At 43.8% G+C, this 13,413-nt stretch overlaps 1 protein-coding gene across 5 annotated transcripts in view; it reads left to right on the forward strand.

Moving 5' to 3' along the window:
• The first annotated feature begins 367 nt into the window (after positions 1–367).
• Positions 368–13,413, forward strand: part of LOC123994812 (endothelin-converting enzyme 2-like) — a 103,703-nt gene continuing 90,657 nt past the window's right edge. The window contains exons 1-2 of one of the 5 annotated variants that reach the window (XM_046297817.1): positions 368–509; positions 612–768. In XM_046297817.1, the coding sequence (XP_046153773.1) occupies positions 727–768 (42 nt within the window). In that variant the 5' untranslated portion in view covers positions 368–509; positions 612–726. Of the gene's footprint in view, positions 510–611; positions 769–11,823; positions 12,012–12,268; positions 12,349–12,418; positions 12,438–13,413 lie in introns of those variants that run through there. The other 4 variants (XM_046297818.1, XM_046297820.1, XM_046297819.1 and 1 more) reach the window with 4 other exon arrangements.

Genomic DNA, 13,413 nt, shown 5'->3' on the forward strand with positions numbered 1-13,413 from the left:
TTCTACAGGATGTGTAATCAGGTGCATTTCTGTAAGTTTTAAAAATATTAGGGTGAAGTCAGTATTTCTTATCTTGGCACACATCTGTTGCCCTTCCCTGTATAGCCTATCTCAACACAGTTCTCTTTCCTAGAATTATCCTACAGCATCCCAACCCGATGCCTAGCCTACAATAAATGTTTTTGTCTTGGCATGTGTGTGTGTGTGTGTGTGTGAGAGAAAGCGATTCATTGGTTTTCACTTTTGTTTATTATCTATTTCACTTGCTTTGACAATGTAAACATATGTTTCCCATGTCAGTTTAGCTCTTAAATTTAATTGAGAGAGAGGAAGAGAGGAAGGGGTAGAAGGAGGGCGGGGTGTAGTCTGCAGGGTGATTGCGATCTTCCTTCTCGTTCATCCCCGGGTTAGCCGACTGCACGCGTGAAAGGGCTTTTTCTCCCAACGATGGAACATTTTGCTGTAGGCCTATTCCGCTTGCTTTCGAGAGGCACTCGCTTTGGCATTAGGTAATGTTATGCTCTGGCGGGCACAGTCCATTGCTATCCTAGAGCAACACGGATAGATATGTGTGAGAAAGGTTTAGTATATGTCCTTTTGTTGTTCCGCAGGATTTGAGAGAGCGGGAGAGAGATGGCTTCGCGATCCAGCCACTGGAATCGTCAACAGCAGTGATAGAGAGTCTGTCGCGCTCGCCCCGCCGTCGATGTTGCTGTCTGTTGCACGATGAGCGTAGCTCTGCAAGATTTGCGGAACAACGTAAGTCTGGTAATGATCATATTTGATCATCTTCTCAAACATAATGTTACTCTTCTCATAATGTATTAGGAGAGAGAGCGCAGCGAACTCGCGTACTGTATGTGATCGAAACCCATTGCAATCAATCACCATATTTATTTGATCGGGTTTCTTACAGCTAAAACAATTTACCAGTCATGATTCGAATATGCCTTGTTTATATTCTGCACATGTTATAGGCTATGCGGACAATAATGCTCGAGCAGATTCCCAGGTAGGCTTTGGTCCTCCTCATATCCATCATAAAATACTGTGTTCGGTGCTCACTGCACATGATGGAATTAGTGCGCTTGCTCTTTCCATACAAACGTCTGTATTTTTTTCATAATTTATCAAAATGATTTCATAAGAGAAGGTGCAGCCTCAGACACTCATGCTTTGCCTCAGACACTCATGCTTTTCCCCAGCATAGGACTACATGTTATTTACGTTTAATAATTTGATTGTATATATTTGAAGTTGTTAGAGCTCATTGCTTAGTCCAAGGCCCATGGGCTGACACTACCAGTAAATAGTCATAGAAAGGTTGAGGTTTTATTCAGTGTCATCTTGGTGTGGGGCCCTAGGCTTGTTCAAACACAGATGGTGTTTGCTACCTCTGGCTACATTATTTAGCCTAGATTAATTGTATTGTGGGCAATTGTAAACAGAGGTGTTTAAGAACATTTGCATGGGCTTTAGTGCTGCAGGCTCACACAGTTGTGGAGCTTAGGAGACCCTCGGTCTGAACCTCAGTTGGTTGCACTAGCTTATAATTAACCTAGGCCTGACTTGTTTATTTTTTAACTTTTCCATTTTGCTTTTTCATTTGTGCTTGGTTTTGAACATAATGTATATATTTTTTGTCTGGATCTTGTATTTTGTTGACTGGGTGTGCCTTGCCCAGACACTGTTGCCTATGTAGGCATGGACATGATATGGAACTAGAGTAAAGCCATGTAGGCCGTCATTTTAAATAAGAATTTGTTCTTAATTGACTTGTCTAGTTAAATAGAGGTTAAATAAATAAAATGTATTCTACCATGATAACCAACACACAGCTGTTGACCGGTAACACAGGATAGGTTATGTAGAGATTCCAGTCTGACAGGCTGTACCTGTTAATATATAATAATAATAATATTTTAGCAGACGCTTTTATCCAAAGCGACTTACAGTCATGTGTGCATACATTCTACGTATGGGTGGTCCCGGGGATCGAACCCACTACCCTGACGTTACAAGCACCATGCTCTACCAACTGAGCTACAGAAGGACCACCCATTGTTGTTGGTGATGTTGCATTGTGTCGTCACCTAAATATTATCGATGTAAAAATACTAAAAATTTGAATTAGTTAAGTATTGAAACAGTATTATGATGACAAAGTGAGATGTGAAATGTGTGTTGTGATCCAACAGATAAGGCTATCTAGGTCAAATATGGGCTGGATAGTCTGTCTGTCTGTCATCAAACTGAGAACAGGTAAAGTAGGCCTACTGTATGGGTTCGGTATGGAGGCATATGGCTCTTTATAAGCCTGTCTGTAATGTAGGCCTAAGGAGCTGGAAGAGCGGTCCCCGACCACTGTCCAATATGCCGTGAATCAATTAGTGCCCTATAGTCCCCGGGGTGATTTCTGAATATCTTCATGATCTCTCTAATGAACATCATTAATAACGCAATCTGTGCACTGGGTCACAGTCGAGCAGGCTGTCACCCGCTAGACACACCGTGCACTAACTCAAAATTAGCTGAAAAAACTGTTACGAGGCCTCTACTGTTCCCAGTACCTGTGTTAAGAAGACCAATGGTATTTACACTGCCTCAAAGGGCTGATCTTATCACACTTTAGAATGTAGGACATCAAAGCACCTCAGGTCTGTCCCGCATAGTAACTTGCATAGACATGCACACGTGTGTGTATGTCATGATATGCTTACTCGCACAGGAGTGAGTAACATACGTTTACATACACTGAACAAAAATATAAATACAACATATAAAGTGTTTCATGAGCTGAAATAAAGGATCCCAGAAGTTTTCCAAATGCACATAAAGCTTATTTCTCTTAAACAATGTGCACAAATTTGTTTACATCCTTGTTAGTGAGCATTTCCCCTTTGCCAAGATAATGCATCCACCTGACAGGTTTGGCATATCAATAAGCTGATTAAACGGCATGATCATTACACAGGTGCATCTTGTGCTGTGGACAATAAAAGGCCGCCCATAATGTGCAGTTTTGTCAGACAACGCAATACCACAGATGCCTCAAGTGCAGGAATGTCCTCCAGAGTTGTTGCCAGAGAATTGAATATTTATTTCTCTACCGTAAATTGGCTCCAACGTTGTTTTAGAGAATTTGTCAGTACGTCCAACCGGCCTCACAACCACAGACCATGTGTAACCACTCCAGCCCAGGACCTCCACATCCGGCTTCTTCACCTGCGGGATTGTCTGAGACCAGCCACCCAGACAGCTGATGAGACTGTCTCAGTCAGGGAATCTCATCTGCGTCCTCACAAGGGTCTTGACCTGATTGCAGTTCGGCGTCGTAACTGACTTCAGTGGGCAAATGCTCACCTTCGATGGCCACTGGCAGGCTGGAGAAGTGTGCTCTTTGTGGATGAATCTCGGTTTTAGCTGTAGTGGGCAGATGGCAGACGTGTGGGTGAGCGGTTTGCTGATATCAATGTTGTGAACAGAGTGCCCCATGGTGGCGGTGGGGTTATGGTATGGGCAGGCATAAGCTAAGGACAATGACCGCAATTGCATTTTATTGATGGCAATTTGAATGCACAGAGATACTGTGACAAGATCCTGAAGCCCATTGTAATGCCATTCATCCGCCGCCATTACCTCATATTTCAGTATAATAATGCACGGCCCGTGTTGTAAAGATCTGTACCCAATTCCTGGAAGCTGAAAATGTCAAAATTCTTCCATGGCCTGCATTCTCACCAGACATTGAGCATGTTTGGGATGCTCTGGATCGACGTGTACAATAGTGTGTTCCAGTTCCCGCCAATGTCCAGCAGTTTTGCACAGCCGTTGAAGAGGAGAGGACAACATTCCACAGCCCACAATCAACAGCCTAACCAATTCTATGTTAAGGAGATGTGTTGCGCTGCATGAGGTAAATGGTGGTCACACCAGATACTGACTGATTTTCTAATCCACACCCCTACCTTTTTTGTTAACGTATTTGTGACTAACAGATGCATATCTGTATTTCCAGTCATGTGAAATCCCTAGATTAGGTCCTAATTTATTTATTTAAATTGACTGATTTCCTTATGAACTGTAACTCAGTAAATTCTTTGAAATTGTTGCATGTTGCATTTATATAACTTATTACAAGGCTTATGATCATAATATCTCTGTCTAGCAAATTTAACTGATTTAATTCAGGATCATTATGAGATGATGCTACACTATACATGCTTACAATGTGGAGGAAATGCACCCCAAAAGCATTAAAGGGAACAATCCAAGATTCGAAAAGCAACAAAGCCGTCACCGAAACACTTGTTTTGTTAAACAGCTGAGTGGGCTGGAGAAATGTTAGCACTCTGAAATTCATAGACAGTTGTATATTGCCTGTATCCGCTACGGATCCGCAGTCAAACGACCACTCCTCATCACTGTCAAACGCTCCCTAAAACACTTCTGTGAGCAGGCCTTTCTAATCGACCTGGCCCGGGTATACTGGAAGGATATTGACCTCATCCCGTCAGTTGAGGATGCCTGGTCATTCTTTAAAAGTAACTTCCTCACCATTTTAGATAAGCATGCTCCGTTCAAAAATGCATAACTAAGAACAGATATAGCCCTTGGTTCACTCCAGACCTGACTGCCCTCGACCAGCACAAAAACATCCTGTGGCGGACTGAAATAGCATCGAATAGTCCCCACGATATGCAACTGTTCAGGGAAGTCAGGAACCAATACACGCAGTCAGTCAGGAAAGCAAAGGCCAGCTTCTTCAGGCAGAAATTTGCATCCTGTAGCTCTAACTCCAAAAAGTTCTGGGACACTGTGAAGTCCATGGAGAACAAGAGCATCTCCTGCCAGCTGCCCACTGCATGGAGGCAAGGTAACACGGTCACCACCGATAAATCCATGATTATCGAAAACTTCAACAAGCATTTCTCAATGGCTGGCCATGCCTTCCTCCTGGCAACTCCAACCTCGGCCAACAGCCCCGCCCCCCCTGCAGCTACTCGCCCAAGCCTCTCCAGGTTCTCCTTTACCCAAATCCAGATAGCAGATGTTCTGAAAGAGCTGCAAAACCTGGACCCGTATCAATCAGCTGGGCTTGACAATCTGGACCCTTCAGTTCTGAAACTATCTGCCGCCATTGTCGCAACCCCTGTTTACCAGCCTGTTCAACCTCTCTTTCATATCGTCTGAGATCCCCAAGAATTGGAAAGCTGCCGCAGTCATCCCCCTCTTCAAAGGGGGAGACACCCTGGACCCAAACTGTTACAGACCTATATCCATCCTACCCAGCCTATCTAAGGTCTTCGAAAGCCAAGTCAACAAACAGGTCACTGACCATCTCGAATCCCACCGTACCTTCTCCGCTGTGCAATCGGGTTTCCGAGCCGGTCACGGGTGCACCTCAGCCATGCTCAAGGTACTAAACGATATCATAACCGCCATCGATAAAAGACAGTACTGTGCAGCCGTCTTCATCGACCTTGCCAATGCTTTCGACTCTGTCAATCACCATATTCTTATCGGCAGACTCAGTAGCCTCGGTTTTTCTGATAACTGCTTTGCCTGGTTCACCAACTACTTTGCAGACAGAGTTCAGTGTGTCAAATCGGAGGGCATGTTGTCCGGTCCTCTGGCAGTCTCTATGGTGGTGCCACAGGGTTCAATTCTCGGGCCGACTCTTTTCTCTGTTTATATCAATGATGTTGCTCTTGCTGCGGGCGATTCCCTGATCCACCTGTACGCAGACGACACCATTCTGTATACTTCTGGCCCGTCCTTGGACACTGTGCTATCTAACCTCCAAACGAGCTTAAATGCCATACAACACTCCTTCCGTGGCCTCCAACTGCTCTTACCAAATGCATGCTTTTCAACCGTTCGCTGCCTGCACCCGCATGCCCGACTAGCATCACCACCCTGGATGGTTCCGACCTAGAATATGTGGACATCTATAAGTACCTAGGTGTCTGGCTGGACTGTAAACTCTCCTTCCAGACTCATATCAAACATCTCCAATCTAAAATCAAAGCCTCCTTCACTCACGCCGCCAAACTTACCCTAGTAAAACTGACTATCCTACCGATCCTCGACTTCGGCGATGTCATCTACAACATAGCTTCCAATACTCTACTCAGCAAACTGGATGCAGTTTCACAGTGCCATCCGTTTTGTTACTAAAGCACCTTATACCACCCACCACTGCGACCTGTATGCTTTAGTCAGCTGGCCCTCGCTACATATTCGTCGCCAGACCCACTGGCTCCAGGTCATCTACAAGTCCATGCTAGGTAAAGCTCCGCCTTATCTCAGTTCACTGGTCACGATGGCAACACCCACCCATACACCTGCTGGAGCGCGTGCTATCTCACTGATCATCCCTAAAGCCAACACCTAATTTGGCCGCATTTTGTTCCAGTTCTCTGCTGCCTGTTACTGGAACAAATTGCAAAAATCGCTGAAGTTGGAGACTTTTATCTCCCTCACCAACTTCAAACATCTGCTATCTGAGCAGCTAACTGATCGCTGCAGCTGTACATAGTCTATCGGTAAATAGCCCACCCAATTTTACCTACCTCATCCCCATACTGTTTTTATTTATTTACTTTTCTGCTCTTTTGCACACCAATATCTCTACCTGCACATGACTATCTGATCATTTATCACTCCAGTGTTAATCTGCAAAATTGTAATTATTCGCCTACCTCCTCATGCCTTTTGCACACAATCTATATAGACTCTTTTTTTCTACTGTGCTATTGACTTGTTAATTGTTTACTCCATGTGTAACTCTGTTGTCTGTTCACACTGCTATGCTTTATCTTGGCCAGGTCGCAGTTGCAAATGAGAACTTGTTCTCAACTAGCCTACCTGGTTAAATAAAGGTGAAATAATAAAAAATAAAAAAATAGATGCAATGACTGACCATCCCTGTCATGAGATCAAAATGCTATATTTTTAAACCATGTTTTTGAAGCAAAACGCGTATACATTGTCATACATCTCTGTGTGGCCTCATCCTCAAATAAAGTGTTAGCATTTGCTTTGTTGTGGCCAGTTGAGGGTGTGATGGGCCAAGACTGAGTGATGGCTGGAGAAGGAGGCCCTTGAGTGACCTGAACCCGGGGTTTATCAGGGCTGGGTATCCTGTGTGTGCGTGTGTGTCCTGCCTTAGGGCGGTGGGGTGAGCTCCTTCCTGTCTGAAGCAAGACTCTCCATCTGTCCTGGATCCATCGGTAGGGCTGGGGAGGTCATTGGCCTTATTCTAAATAGCACCCTATTTCCTTCAAAGGGCTGGCCAAACGTAGTGCACTATCTAGAGAAAAGGGTGCCATAATTTGAGATTTTACACAAAAAAAATGTAATAACCCTATGCAGGCTCATGATCAAGATTTGCAAAATCTTTGCACTTTTGTCGCTGACTGTCATCCACTTTAGCATGTTTCCTAAAGTGGGACGGGGTCTGTTTTCTTTTCCTCTGTTTACTGCTTTTTATTTACATTCTCTCTGACATATTTTAAGTCCTCTTCACTCTCTTCCTCCATAACATCTCTCCTGGCAAATCTTACTCTTTCCTTGTCATTTGACAACATCTCTCTCGTTCGTTTGTTCGTTTGTTCGTTGTTTAACATTCTGCCAACTCTGCACTGTAGCGCCTGTGATGGACATGAGAGGAGGGGTGAATAGGCATGAGGGGGTAGTTGTAGGTATGAGCAGGGCCCAAAGTTTGATATTGACCACATGACCTGACCAGAAACAACTCTGGGCCTCAGTTATACACTATAAGCTTAGGCCCCTGTAAGGTCTCATACTCAGGGCCGCATAGAAATGAGGTTAAGAAGTCCATTTTTTGTGGCTGGTTTGTCTAGGCTGGTTTGTCTAATTTTAAAAGGCTAATTGAGCATTAGAAAATCATTTTGTAATTATGTTAGCACAGCTGAAAACTTTTGTTTTGATTAAAGAAGCAATAAAACTGGCTTTTAGACTAGTTGAGTATCTGGAGCTTCAGCATTGCTGGCCTTCTAGGAGTTGCAAAGAAAAAGCCATATCTCAGACTGGCCAATAAAAATAAAAGATTACAAGATGGGCAAAAGAACACAGATACTGGACAGAGGAACTCTGCCAAGAAGGCCAGCATCCCGAGTCGCCTCTTCACTGCTGACGTTGAGTCTGGTGTTTTGTGGGTACTATTTAATGAAGCTGCTAGTCGAGGACTTGTAAGACGTCTGTTTCTCAAACCAGACACTCTAATGTACTTGTCGTCTTGCTCAGTTGTGGACCGGGTCCTCCCACTCCTCTTTCTATTCTGGTTAGAGCCAGTTTGCGCTGTATTTCTGATCATTTTGATGTTATTTTAATGGACAAAAAAGGGCTTTTCTTTCAAAAACAAAGTGACCACAAACTTTTGAATGGTGGTGTATATACAAAAGTATAGCCCTTCACATTATTGGATTCGGCTATTTCAGCTATACCAGTTGCTGACAGGTGTGTAACATCAAGCACACAGCCATGCAATCTCCATAGACAAAAATTGGCAGTGGAATGAATGGCCTTACTGAAGAGCTCAGTGACTTTCAATGTGGCACCATCATACAATGCCACCTTTCCAACAAGTCAGGTAATCAAATTTCTGCCCTGCTTGAGCTGTCCCGGTCAACTGTAAGTGCTGTTATTGTGAAGTGGAAATGTCTAGGAGCAACAATGGCTCAGCCGCAAAGTGGTAGGCCACACAAGCTCACAGAATGGGACCGCCGAGTGCTGAAGCGCAAACACACCGTCTGTCCTCAATTGCAACACTCACGTCTGAGTTCCAAACTGTCTCTGGAATCAACGTCAGCATAAGTACTGTTCGTCGGGAGCTTCATGAAATGGGTTTCCATGGATGAGCAGCCACACACAAGCCTAAGATCACATGCGCAATGTCAAGCGTTGGCTGGAGTGGTGTAAAGCTCGCCGCCATTCAACTCTGGAGGAGTGGAAACACTTTCTAAGGAGTGATGAATCATGCATCACCATCTGGCAGTCCGACGGACGAATCTGGGTTTGGCGTATGCCAAGAGAACCCTACCTGCCCAATGCATAATACCAACTGTAAAGTCTGGTGGAATGGAATAATAATCTGGGGCTGTTTTTCATGGTTCTGGCTAGGCCCCTTAATTCCAGTGAAGGGAAATCTTAATGCTACAACATACAATGATGTTCCAGATTATTCTGTTCTTCCAATTTTGTGGCAACAGTTTGGGGAATTCCCTTCCCTGTTGACAAAGCATGACAATGCCCCAGTTCACAAAGCGAGGTCCATACAGAAATGGTTTGTTGATATCGGTGTGGAAAATTGACTGGCCTGCACAGAGCCCTGACCTCAACCCCATCAAACACCTTTTGGATGAATTGGAATGCCGACTGTGAGTCAGGCCTAATCGCCCATTATCAGTGCCCGACCTCACTGATGCTCTTGTGGCTCAATGCTCTTGTGGCTGAATGGAAGCACGTCCTCGCAGCAATGTTCCAACATCTAGTGGAAAACCTTCCTGGAAGAGTGGAAGCTGTTTTTGCAGAAAAGGGCGGAACAACTCCATATTGATGCCCATAATTTTGGAATGAGATGTTCAACGAGCAGGTGTCCACATACTTTTAGTCATGTAGTGTATCACTCACTACATGTAGTTCCCTTAATCTTGTAGACTTGCAGACTGTGTACAGTGTGTTTGTACAAGACACCTGGAGAATTGAACACTGTTATTGCACTCACACAGTGGTGGAAAAAGTACTAAATTGTCATATTGAGTAAAAGTAAAGATACCTTAACAGAAAATGACTCGTGTAAAAGTCACCCAGTAAAATACTATTTGAGTAAAAATCTTAAAGTATCTGGTTTTAAATGTACTTAAATACAGTGGTGGAAAAAGTACTCAATTGTCATACTTGAGTAAAAGTAAATGCTATACATCAAATTCCTTATATTAAGCAAACCAGACCGCACAATTTTGTTATTTCATATGTTTTACGGACAGACTGGCACCCTCCAAGACTCAGACATAATTTGCAAACACAGTACCCCACCCACCAAAACTACTTAAGGAGTATTTTTATGAAGTACTTTACACCACTGTAAAGGGGCACGAGGGCCTTGAAATTTTCTGTAGAGACGGACATGGTCCTTTTTCTTATCCGGAATATTCTTCTGATGTCCTCCCCTTTTGTCTTTCTTTCGCTCTTTCCTCCAGCCTTCTCTCCTTCCTCCCTGTTGTCTTCCCTCCTTACTCTCTGTAGAGGATAGAGAGAGAAGAGAAAGAGGAGTAACCTTGATGCCTAGATCAGTGACGTTATTCTCTCCCCATTGGGAGGACCCTACTGTCTCACTCCCTCTCCCCGTCTGCCCCTCCCTCTCTTAAACTCTCACTCTGCTGTTCTCTTTAATTGATGACGCACTGAAGGGGATGCGTAGGGGTCAGGGGAGGAGAGAAACAGGAGAGAGAGATTAACAGAGAGCGTGTATTTCTTTCAGTATACACACACTAACAAACAGAGGAATGACATCTGTAATGTGTGTTTGTTGGACTGAGACGGAGAGAGGAAAGAGGGAAATGTGTACGTTTGTTAGTTTGAGCTTGTCTCTGTGTGTGCATACGTGTGCATTCGCACCAAATTCGTCAGCCTTTTACAGATGCACATCAATTAAAGCATGATAAGCTTAGTGTTCAAACAATAAGGGACTACTGTTGCTTATGTAAGATTTCCATAAGAGTTGTGGCAGCCTCCCTGGTTTTGTTTGTTGTGCCTGTTCATTTACAGCGCTCGTAGTGTGCTCAAGTGTCTAGCTTAATTAGGGCAGCATTTTGTTGTCTGCAGAGAAGATAATATCCTTTCTGTGCGCGAACAACAACAGTCATGCAGGCTCTGGCTAAACAGTGCATTATATATGGAATAGCGTTCCGTTTGGAATGCAACCTCTCTGTGGTGGCTGATTGTAACAAGGGAGGGGAGGGGCAGAGGCCGCCCTCTATGGGTAGAGGTATGGAAATGCAAGATGACTGGCCACTGAACAGATGAATGGCTTGGTACACTCTTAGAAAAAAGGTTTCCTAAAGGGTTCTTCGGCTGTTCACATAGGAAAACCCTTTTTGGTTCCAGGCAGAACTCTTTTGGGTTCCATGTAGAACCGAAGAAAAGGGTTCTACCTGGAACCAAAAAGAGTTTTCCTATGTGGACAGCCGAAGAACCCTTTTAGCTTCTAGATGGCACTGTTTTTTTTCTAAGAGTGTTGCGCTCCATGGATGAATGGGCATGTTATTATTGTCAGTACAGATACCAAATCTAGGTTTAATATACTCCACAATTTGTAAAATGTTTGCAAGAACAGGAAAACACTGACGAAAAGATGAATTAGCCTTTCTCTTGTCAGGCTTCTATGTATGTCTGTCTTTTGCTCTCTCTCTACCTGTCTGTCTCTCTCACTCTTGGAACTTTTATTTTGTAAATATTTTTTATAATAATGCACACAGAAGCAAGCTTTCCAAAGAAAATGGACCCCCTCCCTTTCCCCTCCTATGGGCTAAAATGACCCATCCATCTATCTCTGCTTTCTCGACTTCACCTCTCTATCTCATCGTCAATGCTTGTTTCTGTGTAATTCCCCTTTTCTTACACTTGTTCCTCTCCTTTTCTAAGAAGTATATCAAAATCAGTTTTCATCTCACACTGTCAATCCCTATCCTTTCTTTCTTTGTTTGTCCTCCCCACCCCCACCTCCTTAGCAGAATCCCGCCTTTCCTCCTTCACTTTCTCCCTCTGTTTTTCATTCGCTCTGTCTCGCTCTTGCTGTCTGTCTGCTTTCTCTTACTCTGTAACTCGCCCTCTTTCACTCCCACTGTCTTCCTCCTACCCTCCGTCACTCTTCAATTGCTTTGTGCTCAGTGTTTATAGTCATTCAGTAACTGCATAGAGAAGGAGAGAGTGGGAGACGGAGAGAACAAGTGTAAGGACTCTAACTCTTGAATACTTCATTAAAGGTAAGTAAAGTGGAATTGTTCTCATTTATCCTTCCATCACTTTTTTTTCTTTTTCTCTCCTTTCTTTTTTTCTCTCCTTCTATCTCCCTACTTATTTCGTATGATTGTTCTAACCTGAGAGAATAAGCTTATTGCCCTTAAACCAGCTGATGACAGCTGTGCCGGGGTGTGTGTTAGGCTGTTGCTAGGGGCAATAAAAAGTGTGTGTTTGTGTGGGAGGGAGTTGTTGTGACTCTTTGGCTTGGACTCATTTTCAGAGAGAAGAGAGAGAGGTCACGAATTGAAGAAAAGAGGAAAGGGAGATTGCTGAACCCTGACTTCCGTTTCTAAGTCGCTAGTGAGCAGCGTGCGTGTGTGCGTGTGTGTGTGTGTGTTTGTGAGCAGCGCTCTGCCCTCCAGTCCTCATAGATAAAGGGGTTTGAAAAGGTACAGGATATGGATCCTCACACACGCACGTGCACACACACACATATACATATATGCACATCCACACAGAAACGCACAGTACCTTTTGAGGGTCCAGTGTGAGTGTCTGTGAAGGTCACTAAGGTGGTGAGAGAGGGACAGGGAGTGTGTTTGCTCTGAGATGTAAGCACAGAGGGACATTATTTACTTACTGCTTCTAAGGACAAAATCAGCCCACAGCTGGCTGCACGTGTGTGTGTATTTATGTTGGTGATGCAAGGGACAGATTGTTTCGTGCTGATGTTTGTTGCAATATAACTGTTTACACTAAAATATTGACAAAACCATCAACTTGAAGTCGGGGCAAGAAATAATCGATCCTAAAGTTTAAGACAGATTCTAAAGCATTTTCGTTTATTTATGTTAGAGTTCCTGTTTTGTGCTGCTTTGTTTATATGTCTGATGTATTTGCCGTTCTCACTATTGACTTTAAACGTCTTATTTAGATAAGCTGAAAGAGACATTTTTGGCATGTTGTCATATAATGTGGGTTGTTACAGATCCAATATCAGAGGTAAAAGGTCAGTTTCCTGACAGTGTTTCTAATTCAATGGCCCTGCCTGTTTCCCCTAGGTACAGATCAGCACCCGTTCAGATGTTCCCAGGGTGCAGTGTCTGTTTGGTTTGTTATCTCACTGTAACAGAGGCTAGTGTGTGTGTGTTTTCCGTTACTTGTGGAGACCAGAAGTCACCACAAGAATAGTAAAAAAATACCAATTGGACCAGCTGGGGATATTTTGTTAGTCCCCACAAGGTCAAATGCTATTTCTTAGGGTTAAGGTTAGAATTACAGTATCAGTCAAAAGTTTGGACACACCTACTCATTGGGCTCCCGAGTGGTGCAACGGTCTAAGGCACTGCATCTCAGTGCTTGAGACGTCACTACATACACGCTGGTTCGATTCTAGGCTGTATCACAACTGGCCGTGATTGGGAC

This window comes from Oncorhynchus gorbuscha, linkage group LG14 (genome assembly GCF_021184085.1).
Source record: "Oncorhynchus gorbuscha isolate QuinsamMale2020 ecotype Even-year linkage group LG14, OgorEven_v1.0, whole genome shotgun sequence".
Taxonomy (NCBI): domain Eukaryota; kingdom Metazoa; phylum Chordata; class Actinopteri; order Salmoniformes; family Salmonidae; genus Oncorhynchus; species Oncorhynchus gorbuscha.